General features: G+C 38.5%; 2 protein-coding genes across 3 annotated transcripts in view; one reads left to right on the top strand and one right to left on the bottom strand.

Moving 5' to 3' along the window:
- myo1cb (myosin Ic, paralog b) overlaps positions 1-4,532 on the bottom strand; it is a 53,337-nt gene extending 48,805 nt beyond the window's left edge. The window contains exon 1 of one of the 2 annotated variants that reach the window (XM_053507004.1): positions 4,192-4,532. In XM_053507004.1, the coding sequence (XP_053362979.1) occupies positions 4,192-4,284 (93 nt within the window). In that variant the 5' untranslated portion in view covers positions 4,285-4,532. Of the gene's footprint in view, positions 1-21; positions 400-4,191 lie in introns of those variants that run through there. The other variant, XM_053507007.1, reaches the window with a different exon arrangement.
- A 6,650-nt stretch (positions 4,533-11,182) lies between these two features.
- Positions 11,183-25,846, top strand: prpf8 (pre-mRNA processing factor 8). Its single transcript, XM_053507249.1, has 43 exons — positions 11,183-11,317; positions 11,969-12,085; positions 12,577-12,745; positions 13,048-13,212; positions 13,324-13,542; positions 13,627-13,839; positions 13,935-14,060; positions 14,354-14,459; positions 15,093-15,283; positions 15,383-15,502; positions 15,627-15,816; positions 15,952-16,071; positions 16,186-16,320; positions 16,419-16,548; positions 16,664-16,860; positions 16,994-17,200; positions 17,290-17,453; positions 17,576-17,702; positions 17,811-18,003; positions 18,102-18,289; positions 18,781-19,019; positions 19,318-19,464; positions 19,586-19,796; positions 19,896-20,012; positions 20,126-20,373; positions 20,491-20,670; positions 20,777-20,912; positions 21,003-21,172; positions 21,313-21,442; positions 21,548-21,694; positions 21,792-21,952; positions 22,048-22,239; positions 22,335-22,572; positions 22,671-22,799; positions 22,879-22,992; positions 23,123-23,296; positions 23,417-23,610; positions 23,767-24,006; positions 24,117-24,258; positions 24,341-24,481; positions 24,605-24,744; positions 25,018-25,220; positions 25,343-25,846. Exons 2-43 carry the CDS (start codon positions 11,977-11,979, stop codon positions 25,495-25,497), a joined length of 7,017 nt encoding a protein of 2,338 aa, XP_053363224.1. The 5' UTR covers positions 11,183-11,317; positions 11,969-11,976; the 3' UTR covers positions 25,498-25,846.
- The last annotated feature ends 253 nt before the right edge of the window (positions 25,847-26,099 follow it).

Raw genomic sequence — 26,099 nt, 5'->3', positions numbered from 1 at the left:
TACCATTTAAAGTCATCTTACCTTCAAGTCAAAGCCGGAATCGTTTCTTAAAGCGTTTCTCCAGATTCAGGGTCTCACTATGGACATGTAGGACATCGCATTCATTCAAAACGGTTGAACAAATCCCGGTAAATTTCCGTCAGCACCCTCTTCTTCTTCTTAAGGGTTTAAACTCTAATCAGCTCTTGGGCTGAATGAATGTAGGCTACTGATGCACTCAGGAACAGATGAACAAAGTCAAAGCAGTAGGTTCCCCTCTACTGCTCATTCAGAAAATCCGACAACAAAAACGAAATCAGAAACCGCTCCTTTACCTGACTGAGCTGAAGTAAAGAATGAGCTAAGCTCTTAATGGAGAAGTGTTATGAGACAGATAGAGTGACTAGGCCACCCCACCCCTTCAAGCACACTGTACACCTAGCGACAGGAAGTTCACACAGCCAAGCCCACATCCAGCGTGTGTGTGCGTGTGTGTGTGTGTGTGGAGTCAGCAATATAATATATTCTACCTAAACCCCATTCACCCTCATACCCTTAAGCTTTCATTAGTTCGTTTTTAGCATCGTTTGATTACATACACATAAGACTAATTATTTTTAGTTGCAGTAGCCTGTTAAGTCAAAGCTAGCGAATTTAAATGTCTAAAAATAAACAATTGAAAATCCACTCCATTAAATGCTTTGTTTAGTGTAAATAATGTCCCTTCACTTGAGACACACTAAACTCACAAGCTGAGACTTCAAGTGATTAGGCGTTGTTACTTCTCGACTTAAATTGATTTAGCCTGCCATCTAGTGATGTTTAGTGGTATTGCATCTAAGTCAAATTCTCAGAAGACTAGCAACAAATGAACATGGCACACACAGGCTACCAGAGGTCTAAGGTTGTGTATTATGGAAGACGTTTGTCGGATGTGAGGAAGCTTAAAAGCCGTCTGTAATAACACACACACACCTCCATGCAGCACATGGAATGTGTCAGAAAGTCACACATAATTCCATTTTTGAACACACAACAAATTGGCCAATTTTTCTGCCCATTTATTGCAGTTTCAAACTGCACATACCTCTAATTGTATAATTCACATTCTATGTCATTCATTCATTCATTCATTTATTCATATTTTAATTTACTTACTCATTTATATTGATTTACTACAATCCTAGTCATAGTTGCAGTCGATCCAAAGTCTATCCCGGGTCCATGTGGTATAAGGTGGGAATACACCCTAGATAAGGTGTCATGCAGATGACTTATGAGCAATTAATTGTAGTCAGTTCACCAACTATCATGTTTCTTTAAGATGGGAGAAAACCAGAGGACTTTAAGAAAACCCACATAGACACAAGGCGAACACAAGCAGACAGTAACATAAGCTTAAACCAGGAACCCAAATGCTGCAACATCAAACACCTGTGACACTCATAATATGAGATTTAATCAGAATAATCCCAGCATTTCTCCTAAATTACATATAGGGAACATGTGAAACGCAAATCATCCTCAACTGGTTTAAGATTAACATTGACCTTAACTTCCTTAACTTTACCTTAAGATAATCATTCATTCATTATCAATAATTGTGAATTAGAATTATTTAATTCTTATCAGGTGATGATAATGATGATGATGATGCTCTGGAACACTAAGTACAAGGCAGGAAAATGCCCTGGATGGGGCTATGTTACTATAAATAGGCTATTTATTCACCCTTAATCCCTTGCCAGATTGTACGCAGAGGCACCTACTGCACAAGTCAGAGCTTTTATAACACGGGTACACAGGGATACGGTATATACACTTATACACTATTCTTGAATGACAAATGCTGCATAGGAATAGATGGGCTTACACTTAGTCACTTTTATACCTATAAAGTAATGTATATTTGTATATAAGTAATTGTATCTAATAAATATAAAATACCCTTTCCAAACTGTTTGGGTCAACAATTTGATGCCTTTTGATGTGTTCAGAGCAGTAAAAACACCCTAAATTACATAACATTTGCATAAAATAATCTGAATCCTCTAACAAAATGGTTAAAACTAAAACAAACTGCTGTTGCAATGGTGACCTCAGATGCTCGGAAGTTCATGCTGGGTGATTAATCCTGTGCGCAAGAATGATACTCATTGTGAGAGCAGCATTAAGTAAGTTCGGGTCGCCAAGCCAAACAAGGAGGAAAGGTTGTTTCCTGTTGACAAGAAAAAGCTGGACAGACAGTTTGTACTTCAGGGTGTGTACCTGTCTCCTTTCACCGGTCAATGGAAATGGGCATAACAGCTACTGTTCCTGCCTCGATAACGCTTTCAATATAGCTCAAAGAGTAAATTAGCTTCTTTTTCACGCTGATGCCAGGCACATACATAAACATACAGAGGGGAGGGGGTGATGTGACCTTAAAGGAATGTCAGGAAAGGCATTCAGCTCCAGAATGTCTGTTTACCCATAATGTAATCTCAGCTTCACTGCATTCCAGATATGACTCCTTCAAAAAAAAAAATTGTATGATGAACTCTCACTTATCAGTGTGAACGTTTTTTTAAACACGAATTTCCCGGATTACATAACCATGATGATATTTGCCAATAAATACTTATAAGTGAGTATGTTTTTGTTGATGCTATAGTAATAAATCCTACCTTGTCTAATGCTATAAACTATGTAATAAAAATATATAGATACACAATGATCACGCTGATCAGCCTTCCGTTAAATCCATGGACAGGTCACATTTATAATATTGATGATTGCATTACAGTGGCACCTGTCAGATATGCTAGGCTGTGTGAACAGTCAAAGATGAAGTATTAGCGACATGAAAAATGGATAATCCATAGGGTTCTTATAAAGTCTTTATCACGGACAAAACGTTAATGTCTAGGTGACTGGGTCTCCAAAACAGCGGGTCCTGTGGGGTGTTCCTGTCATTCAGTGGTTAGTACTAACTAAAATGGTGTAAGGAAGGACAACCAGTGAGCCATTAATACTGATGTGAGTAAGATAACAAGTGTAGCCCATTTGATCTGAACAAAATGCTGAAAATGATAATGTTGGCTATGATTATCATTATCTATAAAAGCACTTGAGCATCAGAAGTGGACACACAAGCAATTTAAGAAGATGGCGTAGTCTATTAAATCAGGTTTTCTTTTACATTATATGCACCACTGGTTGTGTGTGCATCATTTAGCAGTGAAAGAGATGGCACCAGGATGCACTATAGGAAAAAGTAAGCCGATAGAGGTCGCTTGAAAACATTGGGTCCTGTCATTCAAAGGTATGTTTCTTTAACATGTACCACTAACCTAAATGTTGTTGCCAGCCAAGTACATTAATTCATGGCCACGGAGTTCCCTAATTATTGGAACCTAACCAGCTAGATAATGTACCCTGTCACTCTGCCAACAAAAAATATATGTTTTGAAGAACATGACAAAGAGTTCAAGGGTTGAGGCTTCCAAACGCCCCAGATCTATATTTGATCACGTATCTGTGGGATGTGCTGAGCAAAACAAGTCCAATCCATGGAGTCCCACCTAACAACCTACAAGACTTAAAGGATCTGCTGTTAATGTTTTGGTGCCAGATATCATAGCACACATTTAGAGATCTTATGGAGTCCATGCCTCAACCGGTCAGAGCTGTTTTAGTGACCCACACAATTTAGGTCAGTTAGTTTACTGTATGTATAATAAAGCAAATATATAAAAAACATATATATCACTACCCATCTCATATTTTCAAAATGTTTTTTTCAAATGTTTTTTTCTTCATCTATCAAATATAAAATTACATGTATTTTATTTACAAATTCTCAATGCCACCAAGCAGAAATTATCATGTTAATATTAACTCTGAGATATACAGTAGGTGAGAAATCAGAAAAAAGTTATTGAATCTGCATTTCAACACGTCTTGTTAGCTACACTGGAGTAAGGAAATCAGGAAATGAATTCAGCCTGGAGTGAGCTAAAATATACACATACTAAATATAATCTGCACTTTAAGTTTGCTTTAAATATGTCTGTAATTACACTCCAGTCCCCGAAGTGGAAAACTTTAGTGTTGTTCATATTGATTTCCACAGCATCAGAGCACGTCGACAACAATTTGCTGCTTCACCTTGTCAGCTTTTATCATACACCTTTATATGAGTTTTTAAAAGAAACAACATAAAGCTTCTACCTTGGCACAGCAGTTACAATAGCTTTCGCCATTCTTCCCAGGAGACAGGATGATCTCTCCTGTTGGAACCAGCTGAATCTTCAGCTCCATCATGTTGTATGTCTTTCTGTGTACCTCTCCGTTACACACGGCAGTAATGCTCCTCCGTGGATGTGGAAGGTTGTGCTAAACGGAGAACAAAGCTTTTTTCTAAAGCCAGCTTCATTAATTTTATACAGCAAATCTGAATGTCACCTGAAGCAGTGAGAGAGCCAATGTGAATTTCTTCTTTATAAGGCGAAAAAAGAGATATGGTAGGATGTCCGGGACCCTTCCTGAAGCCAGCCCTGCTATATAATTAATGTTCCTGCTGGCTGAGCTGCTTTGGACACCACGGGTTTGCCGCTAGGGCTTCCTCCAGTCTGCAGCATCCTGTTCTTGACATTCCCAGATTAAACACCAGAGAAAGAGAGAGAAAGGGAGAGATAGAGTGTTTTAGAGAGATAGAGAGTTTTATTTACTATATATATATATATATATATATATATATATATATATATATATATATATATATTCCAAAACATAGAGAGTTAGAGAGAAAGAGAGAGAGAGAGAGTTTTATTTCAAAAAAATACTTCTCCAACACAAATAAATAAACATATTTAACAAATTAAATTAACAGCACCTCGGATTAGAAGAAATTGAAAACTTTACACAGCATAAGTAGCAAACACATCTATACAGTACAGTAGAACATTAATATACACACTATATATATATATATATATATATATATATATATAGTCAAATAACTTGTTGTATATAGGATATGTGTGTATGTGTGAACTTACAGACTCCCAAACGGTAGGTAGATAAGATAATGTGGCCAAGAATTTTTGTGACAGTAGGACATTAATGTATTCAAATAAACATCCCCGTTAACCTTCAACCTGACTCTGGCAGGCTCTTGACCCTGATTCCTGTTTGTTCCTGAGCAGCATGTCACACCCAGCCCAAGCGATAAGACGTCTTTTATTGTATTCACCCAACAACTTGAATGTTGAGGCACAAAAAACTACTGTCTTATGTCATGTTAATATAGACATTTCATTCAATAATTAACAAAATCTATTGTAAGTGATTGTAAGTGCTGGAATATCAAATAATTATGCCATGTGTGAGTGTGTGCAGATTGTGCATGGTCAGTAAAAGGTGTGTCAGTAAAATAAACCCGGATTAAAAGAGGAAAAGGCAGGCACACATCCTATGACCTGTGACACAGCTGAGACATTCATGGTTTTTGGGCATCAACAGGAAACAGCAGTCATTGTGGCCCTCAGTGCCAGAGTTAGACATGATAGAAATTCATGGATAGATTCAATAGGTTTGCTATTGAATACAGGACGCTTTACAAACTTTTCATTGGCCCAGCTTGTTTCTAGGGCTCTGTCCATTCATTCGGGACTTTATTATAAACATTATTTAATCAGCTCATACTGTACCAAGCGCCGAACTTGATCTGTGAACAGCTGCTCTAAGTTTATAGATTTCTCGAAGCCACATTTTTAAATAGTGCTCACGAGTAAAGCGGAAGACAAAAAATACCATCTGTTGAAAATGACAGGTCACCCGGCAAACACAGCGTATCTTTTGCAGGAAAGAGTCCAGTGGGTGTGCTTCCTGCCCTTTCCCCTCCCTCTCTTTTTCCTTTCACATGCCTACTCCAACTGTGCGGATATCAGATGCACAAATATCCAACGCGTCCTTCCAAACATCAGAGCAACAAAACACAGGTAGTAAATATTAGCAATTGCTGAAAAAAATAAACTATATAAGATAACATTATCACTTCGCTTCATCACATTTCCCCTTCAACTTCATCATTTATTTTAGTTAGGCCCCAAATGTCATATATTCTCCTTCCTGTCTGTTGCCTAAAAATAAAATGAACATTGAACATATAATTGCCAAAGCATTATATAGTGTGTGGTGCAAAATGTGTCATATGTATTGTATATAGACTAATGCCTGCTTTTATGCAAAGGATGCACAAATAGACTTTTATAGTTTTACAATGAAATCTATGCATCAAAATTTGTTGTCATTAGAATAAATACAATTGAATTATGTGAGAGGACTGTTGCAAAGATAAATAGCTTGGTAATTTAAAGTGCTCCTTTTTACTGTTTAAGAGTAAAATATCACTGCAATCATGACCTGGTTGACCTGTACCTTCGGAAAGACATCTTTATGTTGTTTATGTTAAAAACCTGTTGAGATCAACCCTTTCATTCTATACTTAGGTTTAAGTTATTGCTCGTAATGCCACTAAATGAAATTCTTAATAATGTTAGTGCATATGTTTTATGAATGTCCATTTACTGAAATTAGAAGTAAATGAGATCAGATGGAATTTATAGCACATCTAATAAATAAGTGAAAAAAAATCTAAATATATAAGTATTAGAAGAATCTAATTTTGTTGCCACTATACATTTGTTGCCTCAACACTGTGAGGGTGTATTGTATGACCTAACAGGACACTTAAGGGCATGGCATCCTGCCTGTAAAGATGCCAGCTGCAGGGAAATCCAGGAGTGAAGTTGTAACAACTGATGACGGATGAAGGGCGAAACACGAGGCGCTTGTACAGGCACACCAACATAGCAGTTACTGTAAGAGCTGGATAATGTAATTATTAAGTATGATATTTTTAACTAAAAAAAAAAAAAACACAAAAAATATCACTGGTATTGTATTTCCACAATTCTATTTTGCATACTTTACTGGCTTCAGTAGATTTTCCACAGGAAAAAAATAAGCAGTTGCCTTGAATTGGAGACATAATGATTATTTGATTGGAAGCCCAGGGGGGAAATCTCTGTTGATTGTTTGCAATCTGTGTATTGTGTATTGTTTTATGTAATTATATAATCCAATTAGCTATTATATATCAGTAACTACACAATTGATGCAACTTTGGTGGGTTATGTGTCCCAGTAATGACCCTGCAGTATACACACTTATACCACTAAAACAAACCTCACTCCACTTTACCTACGCATATTACCAACAGCAATGCTGATGACACACCTGCCTACTCATAACATCATATGTACCTCTCAGAAACACAAAACACACAAAACTTTCCAACATATTGCTTACACAATATACAGTTCAGTTCGATACATGCCTAGAGCATTTTCTTTACTCACTCAGTCATCGTCCATGCCAATTTATCCTGTGTACAGGTTTGCAGGGGGCCTGGATACTTACGACACCATGGATGGGACACCAATCCATAACAAAGCACACATATACACACACTCACACGTTCATTCACAATTTGGGACTATGGGCAATTTGGGAATAACAATTACCCTAATCTGCATGTCTTTGGACTGTGGGAGGAAACCGGAGTACCTGATAGAAACCAACCAAGCGCAGGGAGAACATGCTAACACCCATGCACACAGAACCAGGGTGGGAATCAAACTCAGAACCTGGAGGAGCAAGGCACCAGTGTGTATTCTTTGTGTAAGTTAAAATTTACATGCATACATTATTTCTAATACAGAATTCCTTTTTTCACCTATAATTTCATACACAGCCTTTTATGTTCTTATACAATATATCTACTTTCATTTCTGGATGTAATGCAGAAAGTGGTATTGTTAAATTTCACTACATTAGTGCAGTGATAATAAATTATTCTTGATTTGTTGAATTTAGAATAACACAACCGGTAAAAAACAACAACATACAAATAATAAACAACATAAGGTTTTGCATGTTTTGTTTCTAAAATAAATCTATTGGGTCTACAAGAACAGTAAATGACAAATTGATCTCACAAATAAATAAATAAATAAATAAATAAATAAATAAACAGACAGCCAAACACTGGCGGTTATACTCACCACTAGCACCATCTGCTGATTTTCCTTTTTTGTGCATATGAATAATTTTAACGCCCTAAGAAAAGACGTTCAGTCCAACAGCTCTGTAAATTATTTTTCTCCATGTACTGTACTCCATAGTGTTTTATTATTTTAGATTTTAAATAAAAGGCTTAACTATAAAAAATAAAAATAATAATAACGTCCAGGTCAGATCAACTTTTTTTTTTTTAATAATGTGAGTCTTATGTTAAAGAATTAAAATTATGAAAATTTAGCTCTGGAAAAGTCCAATAAATTCCCTTGGCCTAGAATGATTATTATAATGTCAAATAATATCATATAATTTAATCTAATCTATTTTTTATATAATATAATAAAATTCATTAAACATGAAAGACTGTGCTGTAATAGGACAATAATCCATATAGGGTGGTGTGAAGAAGTGGATTATTTTCCATAAAAGCACATGGCAGGTAACTGCATCTTTGAATGACACTTTTAACCATTTAAAGTTGCATGCCTTGCTGTGGAATGTACAGGAGACAAGTTAATTCCTGTTATTGCTTTTTTTTTATTTATATCACTGGTTCTTTTCATTTCTATTCCTCCATGTTGGTAATAAGAAAATATATTGCAGATTGTCACATTACTGGAAAAAAAACAGAAAGTAAGACTGTCATGTGTTGACACTGGAGACTCCTTCTAACAGAGAAAAAGGCCACCACGTTATTATTAGTTTTTCTATTTCTTTTTTTTTTAATCATTTGGTAATCTTTAATTATCTCAGCTGTTGCTAAACAATATGTATAAAAAAAGAGGAGCACATTTATATGGTTAGTGGACTGTGGCTTACACCTCCATGGTCGATTCCTGCCTCACATCTCTGCATGTTCTAACTGTGCTAGGTTGGTTTGCAGTGGGTGCTCTGGTTTCATCCCACAGTCCAAAGACATGACGATTAGACTAATTAATGTTTCCAAAATGCCCGTGTTGTGTAAGTGTGTGAGTATATATGTTTGTGTGTCCTATGATAGACTGGCATCCTGTTAAGACCCCGCCTTGTACCCAAAGTCTCCTGTGATAGGTTCCAGGCCAACTGTGACCCTGTACAGAATAAACATAATATACAGAATGAATGACTGATATAACACAGCAGTTCTCAACTCCAGTCCTGGAGGACCACTTGATCTGCACATTTAAGTGTTTCCCTGCTTTATCGCACACTGTAATTTAGGAAAGGCAGTTTATTGGGGGTCCCCAGACCCCCAATAAAGCAAAAAACTGCACATTCCAGGGTGGCCTTTTATTGTGGGCAGTATAAGGTACACCTGTGCACTACTCATGATGTCAGATCAGCATCTTGATGTGGCACACCTGTGAGGTGGGATGGATTATCTCAGCAAAGCAGAAGTGCTCACTATCACACATTTAGACTGATTTGTGAACAATGTTTGAGAGAAACGGTAATATTGTGTATCTGGAATGAATTTTAGATCTTTAAGTCCATCTCATGAAAAATCGGAGCAGAAACAGAGGTGTTGCATTTATATTTTTGTTGAGTGTAATAAAGTATAGTATAAGATGACAACAAAAAACAATTTGGATAATGACTATAATTGTAATCGATATTTAATTTATTTTCGTATTAATTAAAATTTTCATTGAACAACAGCAGAGGTACAAGTATCTCAACAACAGGCAAAATTGTATTACACATTCAAATGGCTATAAATGCTTAAGTGCAAAGACAAAAATAAATGAAAATTATAAAACGAGGTTAGGAAAGCATAGTCAATGAAGACCCTCAAGAAAGTTCCAGAGAGAGGACCAAATTCGCCAGAACACCTCAGATTTTTAATGTAAATCATAAGTTAATTTTTGCAGTGGAAAAAATGTGGTCACCTGACTCAATCACATGTTGACCGAAGGTATCTGAGCAGTTGACCATAGTAATAATATACACTTTTTGGCCAAGTATATACAGAAATTCAGTACACATTCTTTATCACAATCAAGACACGGTTCCACTGTACAATTCAAAAGGTATATCTGTTGTGGACAAAGCAAATGACTTCCCAATTATTTTTTAAAAAGCTTTGTGAATCTCTTTCCAGTACATTTTGATTTTGTCACAATCCCACAACACATGCATCGCTGTGCCAATCTCCATGTTACATTTGAAACATCGCTGAGAACAATTGGGAAATCTTCTATGGAGGCGAACTGGGGTTAAATAAATTCTATGAATACATTTAAAGTTTTGTTCGTGACCCGAAATTTAATCACTTTTGGGAAAGATATTTAAGCAGACAGCAGATAGCCACTCCTCATCACTGAGATAGACCCTAAGTCCTTTTCCCATGTCATCCTTAAGGCATCAACATTGTACAACAATGCATATAGAGATCTTTTTTTAAGAGTTCATGAAGAGAAAAGCTTTTAACCTTTAACTGCAACTCTAAAAAGTGTCGTATTTAAATTTACAAAAATCTTTACTGGGCAGATTAAATTTCTGTCTTCACTCCTGAAATGATCTCATTTGGCCATCATAAAATAAGAGACCTAATTCAGACCTCCAAGTCAAAAAGCCAATGCTTTTCTGTACTGAAGTGGGAAAAATTAAGATTAAGCGCAAGTGGAGACTTAAGAGACAACTTATCTGAGATGGATAAATATTTCTTAATATCCCTCCACACCAAAAGAGTGTTTGTTACAGTAAAATTTATATTTAATTTTACTACTATTATTAAATTTCATTATTTTTTTTATTAAACTAAATGTCTGGATCAAAAGTTTAAGTCATATTTTGCATGGTTGGATCTTGTCATTCAATTAATTTAATGCTCAAAAAATGTTTTGTCTCACTCCCATTTCTTCTTGTTGTATGTTAAAGCTCTACTTGGAACCTTGTTAAGATCCAACCATGCAAAATATGATTTTTTTGCCATTTTTCAAGTGGTCTTAAACTTTTGATCGGGACTGTATGACGACTTTTAAACACACGGAAAAACAGAAACTGCACTAGTTCACTTCCGGTGTAAAGCCCGGGCCCTCGACTTACGTACTTTCTGTTCGTCCTAGGCAGTTCTACATACGTTGCGCTCACAGAGTACGTACTCCACGTTGGTGTATTGCAGTTTTTTACGCACAACGTGTGGAGTCGTTTACCTTGTGCGCCATTCTGCAGAGCCGAGCAAAAAACTGTAGAGAGCCGGACGCAGTGGAAAGAACTGGTTTAAAATAAAGTAAGACGTATTCATAAGTATTAATGTGTTTTATTTCACTGTTTGCAAGCAACAGTACTTGGTATTTATTATACTGTGCAGTATGAGTTGGAAGCTAAGTAGCTAAGCTAGCTAGCTAGCATTGTTGAATATCGTACGGTGCTGTATTGTGCTAGCCAATGCAGGGCATTTCACTGCTTAAGCAACCAGATAGTTCACATTATGTCTGTTTTAATGTGTATGTGTATTAATTGTAAGATTTGTTATTACATGGGTATTATAAAGCTGTACAGAAGCCCTGCTCTTTAGTAGATTTTCCAGTAGCAAGCCGATGCTTATTGTTGCTAGCTAGTAATAGTTACTAGCCCAAGTTGAAAGGCTTGTGAATGGATTTGTACTTTGGATTTCTATCTCATACTTGTGATTGCTGATGCTTATAGTCATAGTTATCAAAATCAGAGTGTGTGTGTATATATTCATTTCTGAACATTAGGTATTAATTTGCTGAGATTGTGGTGTTAAGGTAAATTACACTGCTTGTTTAGAGGTTGCATTCACATCTACACACTGATGCAGTTAAATAACATTTTATGTACTGTTTTGTTGAACTCGTGTGTCCTCCCATCCTGCTGTAGCTAAAGTCATAAATATTTTGCTGTTTGTATCCTACAGAGGCTGCCATGGCAGCTGCGTTTCCGTACAGAGGCGTCCCAGGTGGGATGCCACCGGGTGTTCCTCCTCCTGCTCCTGTTCCTGACTACATGACTGAGGAGAAACTGCAAGAGAAAGGTGAAGACCTCAGATTTCCTTTTTTTCATGTTCCATTTGATTAAATTTTTTGTGCATCATTGTGATTTATCTCAAGCAGTTATATTTCTTACTTTCTTACTTAAAATTCCTAAAAACTGCCAAAAATACCTAATAAACACTCAAATGCTGTTTGCCTTGTGTTGGTAGTTTAAATGTCATTTCTTGTGTACAAAGTGACTGTCTTTTTGTGCCAAACTCTCGTCCAGTCCAGTAGTTTCACCAACTGCTCATAAACTGTAATAATTGAAGTGATTCTCTTGCATAATTGAAGAATTCATCAATTTTAGAGTGTCCAATATTTGCAAGATTATCTCAAATTCTGAATCAAAAACAAAGAAAAGATTGGTTCAGTTGCAAAGTTGATTAAATACCACAGCACTGCTCCAAATAATAAAGAATTGTTTCATTCATGCTAATTGCTCACTTTTTTTTAATTTATTTATTTATTTTTAATTTTTATTTTTTAATAGCCCGAAAATGGCAGCAGCTGCAGGCAAAGCGCTACTCTGAGAAGAGGAAATTCGGGTTTGTGGACACTCAGAAGGAGGACATGCCTCCTGAACATGTGCGCAAAATTATCAGGGACCATGGAGACATGACCAACAGGAAGTTCCGTCATGACAAAAGAGTCTACCTTGGGTAAATCAGAATAAATCCCACCACCTGTAAAGAAATGGATTGACTAATCTTGTTAATATAGTGGAATTGATTGTTGGTTCTATTAAATCAGTTTACCTTTTTATTTTATTTTTTGCCTGAAAACAGTTTAGTTATTTGAATTTATTTTTGGGCCAATTATCAGTTACCTAAAGAATATTTAGTGTCTTGTGTATCATGTTTCAGTCATTTGTACAAAATGTCTGGGACAGTTGATATGAGAATTACCAAAAATTCAATAATATTTTAGAATTTGTGACATTTTGTTTCATTTTTGTCTGTAGAGCTCTGAAATACATGCCTCACGCAGTGCTCAAGCTGCTGGAGAACATGCCCATGCCCTGGGAGCAGATCAGGGATGTCCCAGTGCTTTACCACATCACAGGGGCCATTTCCTTTGTGAATGAAATTCCCTGGGTCATTGAGCCGGTCTACATCGCACAATGGGGGTGAGAGCATACTCTAATTCAATAAAATTTTGTACTGTGCATGTTTTCATTGTGGTAGAGATGCTAAATCTTGACGTCTTTTAATTGCTAACTTCCCTTTTTTAAAATTAGTACAATGTGGATCATGATGCGACGTGAGAAACGAGACAGGCGACATTTCAAGCGTATGCGTTTCCCTCCCTTCGATGATGAAGAGCCTCCCCTAGATTATGCAGATAACATCCTCGATGTGGAGCCTCTGGAGGCCATTCAAATGGAGTTGGACGCTGACGAGGACAGCTCTGTGGCTGAGTGGTTATATGAGCATCAGCCCCTGAAGGATACAACTAAGTGAGTAAAAGACAATAAAAAAAATTATTGCCTCTTGAGTAGGCCCTGTCTAATTGGCCTTTTCTTGTTTATTTTCTCTTGCAGGTACGTGAATGGAACTACATACAGACGTTGGCAGTTCAGTTTGCCCATGATGTCGACACTGTATCGGTTGGCCAATCAGCTGCTTACCGACTTGGTGGACAGGAACTATTTCTACCTGTTTGACCTGAAGGCCTTCTTTACTTCAAAGGCACTGAACATGGCCATTCCTGGAGGACCCAAATTTGAACCCCTTGTTAGAGACATCAATTTACAGTAAGTGATTTTATCAACTTTGTCATCCTGTATTATGGGGAGCAGTTTACTTGGTAAGCTGTTGATTTAACATTATCTGCTTTGTGTTACTACAGGGATGAAGACTGGAATGAGTTCAATGACATAAACAAGATCATCATCAGACAGCCTATTAGGACAGAGTACAAGATTGCTTTTCCGTACTTGTACAACAACCTTCCCCATCATGTGCACCTCACCTGGTAAGTATTATTTTCAAAGTTTGACTGTCAGCATTGGTTTAAGAAGCATCAAATAATTGGACAAATGCTCTTAAATTTGTGTTTACCAATATTCAGTTATTAATTGAAAATTATAAAAAAAAAAAAATACATGCCCCTTATTGAAAAACTATATAATTTCCCAACTATGAAAATATTCCTTGTAATAAATTGCAGATTTTTATAATAAATTGCACAGGTCCATATTGCAATTTTGATTTTTATGTGATTAATTGTGCAGCACTGTAATCCACTAATGACTGATTCTTACCCAGGTACCACACACCTAACGTGGTGTTCATCAAGACTGAAGATCCTGATCTGCCAGCCTTCTACTTTGACCCACTCATCAACCCTATCTCTCACAGACACTCAGTTAAAGTAAGAAAAATGCCAAAACAAATTTTTTTTTAACCAAAAGCTTAAGTTTTACATAATTAAATTAGTTTTTCATGATGGAAACATCCTATGTATCAGATGTTTGCGTTACAAACGGATATCATTACATTATTAGATTGTGAATTTATTTCGTTATGGTGGCAGGCTGGTAGTGTAGTGGTTAGCACTGTCGCCTTGCACCTCCAGGGTCCCGTCATGGTTGGTTTCCTCCCACAGTCCAAAGATATGCAGGTTAGGCTAGTTGGTGTTCCCAAATTGCCCATAGAGTGTAAATGAGTGTGTCAGTGTGTGTATGTGTGAATGCCCTGCAATGGATTGGCACCCTGTCCAGGGTGTACTAAATACAGTATAAAGCAGTATAGAAGATGAGTGAGTGAGTGATCCTTATGGTGATTTATACAAATATAAATGCAAGTTGTTTAGGGGCTGTAACTTTAATTGTAAAGGTTCATTTAATCAGCTTGGTGTGGTCTGGTCTTTTGGTTTAGTTAACATTAAAATGGATTAGATTTGTTGTCTTTATGATGGTTATTTCTTTCTGTAGAGATTAATAGGTTTTGATCACCCTTATAAATAAAGCTCATAATTCAGGATTGTGTTACTTGTTGTCTTTAGAGCCAGGAGCCACTGCCTGATGATGATGAGGAGTTTGAACTTCCTGAGTATGTGGAGCCTTTCCTCAAAGAGACACCTTTGTATACTGACAACACAGCCAACGGAATTGCTCTATTGTGGGCACCTCGTCCGTTCAACTTGCGGTCAGGGAGAACCCGTCGTGCCATCGATGTTCCTCTCATTAAGAACTGGTGAGTTCTAAGCACTATGCCAACCTATGGTTCACTGGAGTTGTTTTTATTCAAACATTATATACGTTATATTTTTGTTTATTTTTACACTTTCTTTAGGTATCGTGAGCATTGTCCTGCAGGGCAGCCCGTAAAAGTACGTGTCTCTTATCAGAAGCTTCTGAAGTACTACGTTCTCAATGCTCTAAAACACAGACCACCAAAAGCACAGAAGAAGAGGTGAGTTATTTTATAATTGCATACTGTGTATTTATTTTTATTTTTTTTTTTTTTTTTTGCACAAGGCATTTGTTCTTTTAAGTTTTTTTATGCCTGTACACAAGTTATTTTTGTCTGTCCACAGGTACCTTTTCCGTTCCTTCAAGGCCACTAAATTCTTTCAGTCAACAAAGCTGGACTGGGTGGAGGTGGGGCTCCAGGTTTGCCGACAGGGTTACAACATGCTGAACCTGCTGATTCACAGAAAGAACCTCAACTACCTGCACTTGGACTACAACTTCAACTTGAAGCCTGTGAAAACACTCACCACAAAAGTAAGTGAAGTCTGGGTTTGTCTGAAATAAACTAGAATTTTTAAAGATGATTGCTTAAATCGACACGCAGCATTAATCTGTTTGTCAAGTATATCCTTTTGCTAATGTCAATTAATTATTGCCCCAACTCCATAGGAGCGTAAAAAGTCCCGTTTCGGGAATGCGTTCCACTTGTGTCGTGAGGTTCTTCGTCTGAGCAAACTGGTTGTGGACAGCCACGTGCAGTACAGACTGGGGAATGTTGATGCATTCCAGGTACTACTACTTATTATTTAACTAAACCTACACAAATAGATCTCAGATATTACCCATTATTATTAATTATAATATTATGGATGTTTTAATTATGGATGTTTTGGTTCTTTGTAGTTGGCAGATGGACTGCAGTATATCTTCGCACATGTTGGTCAGCTGACTGGCATGTATCGGTACAAGTACAAGTTGATGAGGCAGATCAGGATGTGCAAGGACTTGAAACATCTAATTTACTATCGCTTCAACACAGTAAGTAAACCTAAAACACTTAGGACTAAAGACTGTAGAGCTGATTTCAATATATTTTTTAGGATTAAATGAGAGGGATTTTTTTTTTTTTTTTTTAGGGTCCAGTTGGCAAGGGTCCAGGTTGTGGCTTCTGGGCCCCTGGGTGGCGGGTGTGGCTCTTCTTTATGAGGGGCATCACACCCCTGCTGGAGAGGTGGCTTGGCAACCTGTTGGCCAGACAGTTCGAAGGTAAACAAAATTAATTTGTGAAACCACAAGTCAAGTTGCTTTATAAAATGTAAGTAACACCTAAAAGTTTGTTAGTAAGGGAAAATAAATTATAGTAAATTATGTCTCTTTTCAGGTCGTCACTCCAAGGGAGTTGCAAAGACCGTGACCAAACAGCGTGTGGAGTCTCATTTTGACTTAGAGCTGAGAGCGGCTGTGATGCATGACATCCTGGACATGATGCCTGAGGGAATCAAACAGAACAAGGCCAGGACCATTCTGCAGCATCTCAGTGAGTCTTGGAGGTGTTGGAAGGCAAACATTCCCTGGAAGGTATATCTTTAGTTTTTAATCTAGCTTGTATGTAAGCAGTCTTGGATTGCTTTTGTTTTATTGATATCTACAGCGCTAAACAAAATTAAAAAAAATAAATCATGCATTTAGATTGTATCGTTTTCCTTTACAGGTTCCAGGGCTTCCGACCCCCATTGAAAACATGATCTTGAGATATGTCAAGGCCAAAGCTGACTGGTGGACCAATACAGCTCATTACAACCGAGAGCGAATCAGGCGAGGAGCAACTGTGGACAAAACTGTCTGCAAGAAAAACCTTGGCCGTCTCACACGACTCTACCTGAAGGCTGAGCAGGAGAGACAACACAACTACCTAAAGGTAAGAACCTAGTTCGTGTATACTGTAACTTGCCCTTCAGGAAAGAATAAATGTAGCTGCAGTATCATTCTTGAATTGGTCTCTCTCAGGATGGACCATACATCACTGCTGAAGAGGCAGTGGCTATCTACACAACCACAGTGCACTGGCTGGAGAGCCGACGCTTCTCCCCGATTCCTTTTCCCCCTCTGTCATACAAACATGACACCAAGCTGCTCATCCTGGCTCTGGAGAGGCTCAAAGAGGCCTACAGGTGATTGCAGACTTCTCCAACAAGACACCCTAGCAGATACTACACAGCACTGATTGTGGTCTTTCACATAAATGTTATTTCATGCTTAAGTGGCCTCTAATATCCCGTTTTGTGTGTATTAGTGTGAAGTCAAGGTTGAATCAGTCTCAGCGTGAAGAGTTGGGTCTGATTGAGCAGGCGTACGACAATCCTCACGAGGCTCTGTCCAGGATCAAGCGTCATCTCCTCACTCAAAGAGCATTCAAGGAGGTAAACATGTGAACATGCATAAGCACAGCACTGAGACGGTGTCGAGCCTTTCAGTCTCTGTGATTTACCTTGTCCTACTGTTTCAAGTGCTGTGTCTGATTTCCCCAGGTGGGCATTGAGTTCATGGACCTGTACAGTCACCTAGTGCCTGTGTATGATGTGGAACCTTTGGAGAAGATCACAGATGCTTACCTGGATCAGTACTTGTGGTATGAAGCTGACAAACGCAGGCTTTTCCCACCTTGGATCAAACCTGCTGACACAGAGCCACCTCCACTGCTGGTATACAAGTGGTGCCAAGGTGAGAGATCGTTGTTACATATGGTTACAGGCAGGTGTTGGTCATTGATAACGCAGCCGTGACCTTGGAATTTCAACTCCTCTGTCTTTTGCTTTTAGGAATCAACAACCTGCAAGATGTGTGGGAGACCACCGAGGGAGAGTGTAACGTCATGCTGGAGTCACGCTATGAGAAGATGTATGAAAAGATCGACTTGACGCTGCTTAACAGGCTTCTGCGTCTTATCGTCGACCACAACATTGCTGATTATATGACGGCAAAGAACAACGTGGTCATTAACTACAAGGTCCGTCACCTAGAAAACTAAATAATTCGCTTTTTTAATCGGTGTCACATTATCTGAACATTAGACCTGTTGGAAGAAATTGTAATAAGATTCATGTATTTAAAAATCTTTCAGGCAGCTAACTCTGTTTGAATAGGTAGTTTCTAAAATGAGTTTTAACCATTGAACTTTGGATTCAGTTTTCAAATATTAAAAAGTATGTCTGAAAGTGTAGTTAATAAATCCCAATCTTATTTTCTGAGTCTCAAATAGGGCTCCTATGGGACTTTACCAAACAGACCTGAGCAGAAAAATATAATTTCTTTATGAAAATGACTTATCTGAAACATGTATGGTGTAAACTTTTATCGTAAGCAAATGCATGTAATTTATAAATAGAAAAAAATAGTAAAATATGTTCATGTAAATGGACTGATTTGCATTATAATGCAAATCTGTACTGGACAAAAATATCACCTGTGTGTGATTAGCTTATTCTTGCCTTACTCTAGGACATGAACCACACCAACTCGTACGGCATCATCAGGGGCCTGCAGTTTGCCTCCTTCATTGTGCAGTACTATGGACTGGTGATGGACCTGCTCGTTCTGGGTCTTCACCGTGCCAGCGAGATGGCTGGACCTCCACAAATGCCCAACGATTTTCTCAGCTTCCAGGACAGTGTTACCGAGAGTGCCCACCCCATTCGTCTGTACTGCAGATACATCGACCGCATACACATGTTCTTCAGGTCAGTGTCACCTGTTGACCAACCCCCACCCAAAAAAAAGCTTGAGCATTTAAAAGCTTTGTGGAGCGTAATGTGCCAAAAAAACAACCAAACAAACAAAATCAAAAGATATGGTGGCTGTAAAAATGCTGCAAGAGTCAACATGTAGAACGTATGTTGTGTATAATGAATACAAAATTAAGTTTATATGATTTTACTCTTGTTGGTTCCTGGCATTTCAGAAAACCTGTATACCCAGGATTGCTAAGTAAATGTAATGAATAGGGACTTGAGTTTAAGAGTATACTTGTTTTCTCAGGTTTTCTGCTGATGAAGCCAGGGATCTGATCCAGCGCTACCTGACTGAACACCCCGATCCCAATAACGAGAACATTGTAGGCTACAACAATAAGAAGTGCTGGCCCAGAGATGCTAGGATGAGACTGATGAAGCATGATGTTAACCTGTACGTGTTAAGACAGTAACGCTTTTTTACGCACCCTTTGCCACTTTTACTTTTGTACACTTAATTCCTTACATTTGTTTATACTGTGATGCTCATGTCCACTTTCCTGTGACTTGTCAAGGGGCCGTGCTGTGTTCTGGGACATTAAGAATCGTCTTCCACGCTCTGTGACGACTATACAATGGGAGAACAGCTTTGTGTCAGTGTACAGTAAAGATAACCCTAACTTGCTCTTCAACATGTGTGGATTTGAGTGCCGCATCCTGCCCAAGTGCCGCACCAGTTATGAGGAGTTCACCCACAAGGATGGAGTGTGGAACCTACAGAATGAGGTCAGAAAACTAATACTTTTTTTAAACTTGCAGTAACATTCAATAACGTTTTAAAGGCTATGGTTTGGCTAACTCTTATCTTTGTATATTTGTTTGCAGGTGACTAAGGAAAGGACAGCCCAGTGCTTTCTGCGAGTGGATGATGAATCAATGCAGAGGTTCCATAACAGAGTGCGACAGATTCTCATGGCCTCTGGATCCACCACTTTCACCAAGGTATTGAATGAAGGAAGGGGAAAAAATACCATAACCCTAATCACATATTTATAGTATTAGTAAAGTTCTCAATTGTGCTATTATTGTGTTAATTTTTTTTCTGTCCTTATCAGATCGTGAACAAATGGAACACAGCTCTGATTGGTCTGATGACCTATTTCCGTGAGGCTGTGGTTAACACTCAGGAGCTCCTGGACCTCTTGGTGAAATGCGAAAATAAGATCCAGACCCGTATTAAGATTGGGCTTAACTCCAAAATGCCTAGCCGTTTCCCTCCTGTTGTCTTCTACACCCCCAAAGAGTTAGGAGGTCTGGGCATGCTTTCCATGGGTCATGTGCTCATCCCGCAGTCTGACCTGAGGTAATTTTTGTATAACTGAATATTTGTCTTAGGCTGGTGCATCAGCAGAGGCATCCAGACAAATCTGAAAAAAGTTTGTATGATCAGTAAATATATATTTTTTGTTTGTATTATCAGGTGGTCAAAACAGACAGACGTGGGCATCACTCACTTCCGTTCTGGTATGAGTCATGAGGAGGATCAGTTGATTCCCAATCTGTACCGCTACATCCAGCCATGGGAGAGTGAGTTCATCGACTCTCAGAGAGTCTGGGCTGAGTATGCTCTCAAGAGACAGGAGGCCATTGCCCAGAACAGGTAGAAACTTACAAATTTATTTAATCTCATAAATTAAATTATTAAATGTAAATGAATATCTTTTCTTTGTTGTGCTTGGAATAAAATTTGTGTTGTTACCCAAAAGGCGTTTGACCCTGGAGGATTTGGAGGATTCTTGGGACAGGGGCATTCCTCGTATCAACACCTTGTTCCAAAAAGACAGGCACACACTGGCCTATGACAAGGGCTGGAGAGTCCGAACAGACTTCAAACAGTATCAGGTTAAAACCCTTTTATTCAGATAATAATATTTTTTATATGTAATCTGAATATCTGTAATTAAAAAATCTGTTGATCTGATGTGTTCCCAGGTGCTAAAGCAAAATCCGTTCTGGTGGACTCACCAGAGACACGATGGAAAATTGTGGAATTTGAACAACTACCGCACAGACATGATCCAAGCACTAGGAGGAGTGGAAGGAATTTTGGAGCACACTTTGTTCAAGGGGACATACTTTCCCACCTGGGAGGGTCTTTTCTGGTTAGAGTTGCTGCTTGTCCTAAGAAAAATTTTCTTTTGGGGAATTTAGACTTGTTTATCTTAATACTTTATTAGGATTATATTGTAACCATGGTTCCCCCCCCCCATTTTTTTTCCCCCTTCTTTTTCTCCCTTTCTAGGGAAAAGGCCAGTGGTTTTGAGGAGTCCATGAAATGGAAAAAACTGACCAATGCCCAGAGATCTGGTCTAAATCAGATCCCCAATCGACGATTCACTTTGTGGTGGTCTCCCACAATCAACAGAGCGAACGTATGCGTACAATCTTGCTATAGTTCTTGTCTCTTCTCTTCAGTTTTATAGCTATTGCTCATTTCCTTTCTCTCTTTTTTTTTTTTTTTTTTTTTTTTTTTTTAGGTATACGTGGGTTTCCAGGTGCAGTTGGATCTCACTGGAATCTTCATGCATGGCAAAATTCCCACCCTCAAGATCTCCTTGATCCAGATCTTCAGAGCTCACTTGTGGCAGAAGATTCATGAGAGCATTGTCATGGATCTGTGTCAGGTACAGAGTGTCTTAAGATTAAGCAATACTGTAAAAGTGATTTATTTGCTAAACTATTTACACTTGAACCTTCATTGACATTATTTGTTATATGAAGGTGTTTGACCAAGAACTGGATGCTCTTGAGATTGAAACTGTCCAGAAGGAAACCATCCATCCTAGGAAGTCTTATAAGATGAACTCCTCTTGTGCAGATATTCTGCTTTTTGCTTCCTACAAGTGGAATGTTTCAAGACCATCACTGCTTGCTGACTCCAAGTATGACCTCAAACTCTGACCATGTGGTTTATTAACATTAGATTGTTGATTATGTCTAGCATGTTTTAATTTTTTACTGCATTTGCTTGTGACAGGGATGTTATGGACAGCACAACCACTCAGAAGTACTGGATTGACATTCAGCTCAGATGGGGAGACTATGACTCGCATGACATTGAGAGATATGCCAGGGCCAAATTTCTGGACTACACCACAGATAACATGAGTATCTACCCATCCCCTACTGGGGTGCTAGTTGCTATTGATCTGGCATACAATCTACACAGGTCAGTATTTTCTTGGTGTACTCTTTAAATTCATCCATGTTAAGCTGTTTTGGACTTGCTATTCTAACCTAAATTTGATCTGTACATCCATGCAGTGCGTATGGAAATTGGTTCCCTGGCAGCAAGCCTCTGATCCAGCAGGCTATGGCGAAGATCATGAAGGCCAACCCTGCCTTGTATGTACTGAGGGAGCGCATCCGTAAGGGTCTGCAGCTCTACTCGTCAGAGCCCACTGAGCCCTACCTGTCCTCACAGAATTACGGAGAACTTTTCTCCAATCAGATCATCTGGTTTGTGGATGACACCAACGTGTACCGTGTCACCATTCACAAGGTTGAGTTTATAGCCTCCCAAGTGCACTCTGTATGTTGTGGCCATAACTAACACATTTTAATTGTCTTTGTGCTCACCATGATGTCTTTCCATTAAAGACCTTTGAGGGCAACTTGACGACAAAACCCATCAACGGGGCCATTTTCATCTTCAATCCAAGAACTGGGCAGCTCTTCTTAAAGATCATTCACACATCTGTGTGGGCTGGACAGAAGCGTCTGGGACAGGTAGGATTTAATTTAATTTTTTTTTTTTAACCTTTTGTCACCAGTTATCAAAGTTGCTCTAAACTGATTTTTGTTGTAGTTGGCCAAATGGAAAACTGCTGAGGAAGTGGCTGCGCTTATTCGATCACTGCCTGTTGAAGAGCAGCCCAAGCAGATCATCGTGACCAGGAAAGGGATGTTGGATCCTCTTGAGGTGAGATAGCAATAACTGATTTTAAATTGAGATGTCCTTGAATAATGTAATGTGTGCCATTTATTTATTATTCATTTTTATCATTTATCAATTATTCTTTTTTTATCTCTCTCTCTCTCTCTCTCTCTAGGTGCACTTGTTGGATTTCCCCAACATTGTCATCAAAGGCTCTGAGCTTCAGCTGCCATTCCAGGCCTGTCTAAAGGTGGAGAAGTTTGGGGACCTCATTCTAAAGGCCACTGAGCCACAGATGGTCCTGTTCAATCTGTACGATGACTGGCTGAAGACCATTTCTTCTTACACTGTAAGTTAATTTAATATATATATATATAAATTTTTGTTTGTTAGACTTTTAACAGAAATATGTTAAAGGGCTATTTGATGGCTGTTGCTCCACTTAAAATGATGTGCCATTCCTGTTTAGGCCTTCTCACGTCTGATCTTGATCCTGAGAGCCCTCCACGTGAACAACGATCGTGCGAAGGTGATCCTGAAGCCTGACAAAACCACCATCACTGAGCCGCATCACATCTGGCCCACTCTGACGGACGAGGAGTGGATCAAGGTGGAGGTGCAGCTAAAAGATCTCATCTTGGCGGACTATGGCAAAAAGAACAAGTAAGTCAGCTCCCCAGGTCAGAGGATAAAAAATCACTGCAAGGCTTGTAATAAAAAAAAAAAGGAAAAAATTTTTTTTTTTTAATGGTACATTTTGATAAATTTAAGATAAAATGGAAAAACGGTGTGCTGTAAGTTTCTTTCTCTTTTCTCCAGTGTGAACGTGGCTTCTCTGACACAGTCTGAGATAAGGGACATCATTTTGGGTATGGAGATTTCTGCTCCCTCACAGCAGAGGCAGCAGATTGCTGAGATTGAAAAGCAGACTAAAGAGCAGTCTCAGCTGACAGCTACGCAGACTCGCACCGTTAACAAGCACGGAGATGAAATCATTACGTCCACCACAAGCAACTACGAGACACAAACCTTCTCCTCAAAGACTGAATGGAGAGTCAGGTAGGAAAAGACTATTCAAGATATTCCATTGTATCGTCATTCACTCTGTACAGCAGTGTATGCCCTGTTTTCTTACTGATGCACTGTATGCACACCTCTCTCATTTTTAGGGCAATCTCTGCAGCAAACTTGCACTTACGTACCAACCACATCTACGTATCTTCTGATGACATTAAAGAAACTGGATACACTTACATTCTGCCTAAGAATGTCCTGAAGAAGTTTATCTGCATCTCTGACTTGCGTGCGCAAGTAAGTTACATTTTTGATGTTTTCTAGGCTTTTCACTTTCTCTCTGTAGCATTATTTATTTCTTTTTTTTTTCCCCCTACAGATTGCTGGTTATCTGTATGGCACAAGTCCTCCAGATAACCCACAGGTGAAAGAAATTCGCTGCATTGTCATGGTGCCTCAATGGGGCACTCATCAAACTGTCCACCTCCCCAATCAGCTGCCACAGCATGAATATCTCAAGGTCTGTCCCTTTTCTTTAGTTGTGTTATCATAAAGATTTATGATATCCATATTCTATTGATGCCACAGCAGCATTGTTTCTCCAATCTTAGAAAACTGTCCTCCTGTTTTTTTTTTTTAATAGGAAATGGAGCCGCTTGGTTGGATCCACACTCAACCAAATGAATCACCTCAGTTGTCGCCTCAGGATGTCACCACACATGCTAAAGTCATGGCTGATAATCCATCCTGGGATGGCGAAAAGACCATCATTATCACTTGCAGGTACACAGATGATCATTATTGTCGACTAGTAATTGATTTTGTTAAATTGTGGTAATTGCTTAGCTGTTAAGCACAATTTTATGTAAACCAGTATTTTTATATAATATTTGATGACTTTGGTTATTTGATCAGATTGGCCTCATTCAGTTTACTTAGTTCTGAATTAACTGTATATATGCCTTCAGTTTCCATTGATCAGTCAGTTGGATTTTTAGCTCCTGCGCAAATGATGCCAGTGATTTGATTAATTGATTATTGTTTTCTCTTGCATAGTTTTACTCCAGGTTCCTGTACATTGACTGCCTATAAGCTGACTCCTAGTGGATATGAGTGGGGCAGACAGAACACAGATAAGGGCAACAACCCCAAGGGTTACTTGCCCTCTCATTATGAAAGGGTGCAGATGCTGCTGTCTGATCGCTTCCTCGGGTTCTTCATGGTGCCTGGCCAAGTCTCCTGGAACTACAATTTCATGGGTGAGCACAAAATTAACAGCCTAAAATTGTAAACAATTATTTAAAACACGGTGGTTCTTTTTTGAAGGGAATAGTTTTTATTTTCTAAGTTATTTATTATTTCCCCCTTTTCTCTGTTACAGGTGTTCGGCACGACCCCAATATGAAATACGAGCTGCAGCTGTCGAACCCGAAAGAGTTTTATCACGAGGTTCATCGGCCTTCTCACTTCCTCAACTTTGCGTCGCTGCAGGAGGGTGAGATCTACAATGCTGACCGTGAGGATATGTATGCTTAGCACCACAGACTGCTATTATTGACGTTCAGTGAGCACCTAAGAGGCTTATGGTTGCAAATCTGTTGTGCTCTGTCCTTTGAGACTTTACCATGGTGTCAGATTGAAAGCACTGTATAAGACGCCTGTTTTTAGATTTTGTATAATGTTTCATTGGCATGATCATTTGTGTTGCTGCACATTGCCTAAAGTGTATTTTTTGTTTGAGTAGTTGAGGAAAACTACATCAATGTTCTTTCTATAATATTGCGATTTGTTTCAAGATCTTAAAGTATGTTCTGTTTTTTTTTTATAATTCAATTGTAATATTCTTTGTAGTCTGGGTCAAAAATAAAGATCACCTCTTAAAGTTTGAGGTTGTTTTCTGTTGCAACATTTAAACTTCTGATTTACTTGCAAAGCTAAAAAGCTCCTACGGTAAAAATTAAGTGTAGAGAGGAGGACTTTTAAGAGGCTTAAGAGTTTCTATAGCAGAGGACAAAATGGCGGAAAGAAGAAATCTTTTCCAGGTTCTGAATGTAAAACTAAAAGTAAACATGCTCTTCTATCCAATTTGGTTTTCTTGTTGATTTCCTTCATTCTGTCTCTCTTGGATTGTTGACTAC

Source organism: Clarias gariepinus, chromosome 11, assembly GCF_024256425.1.
Source record: "Clarias gariepinus isolate MV-2021 ecotype Netherlands chromosome 11, CGAR_prim_01v2, whole genome shotgun sequence".
In the NCBI taxonomy this organism is placed as follows: Eukaryota; Metazoa; Chordata; class Actinopteri; order Siluriformes; family Clariidae; genus Clarias; species Clarias gariepinus.
Note: the sequence above shows the minus strand (reverse complement) of the source record. Positions and strands in the feature narration are given on the sequence as shown.

Coding starts and splice junctions, on each gene's coding strand:
- prpf8 (XM_053507249.1), top strand. CDS start 11,977: ATGGCAGCTGCGTTTCCGTACAGAGGCGTCCCAGGTGGGATGCCACCG. Junction 17,703..17,810: donor CTCAAAGAGCATTCAAGGAG/GTAAACATGTGA, acceptor TGATTTCCCCAG/GTGGGCATTGAGTTCATGGA. Junction 22,800..22,878: donor GACAGAAGCGTCTGGGACAG/GTAGGATTTAAT, acceptor TTTTTGTTGTAG/TTGGCCAAATGGAAAACTGC.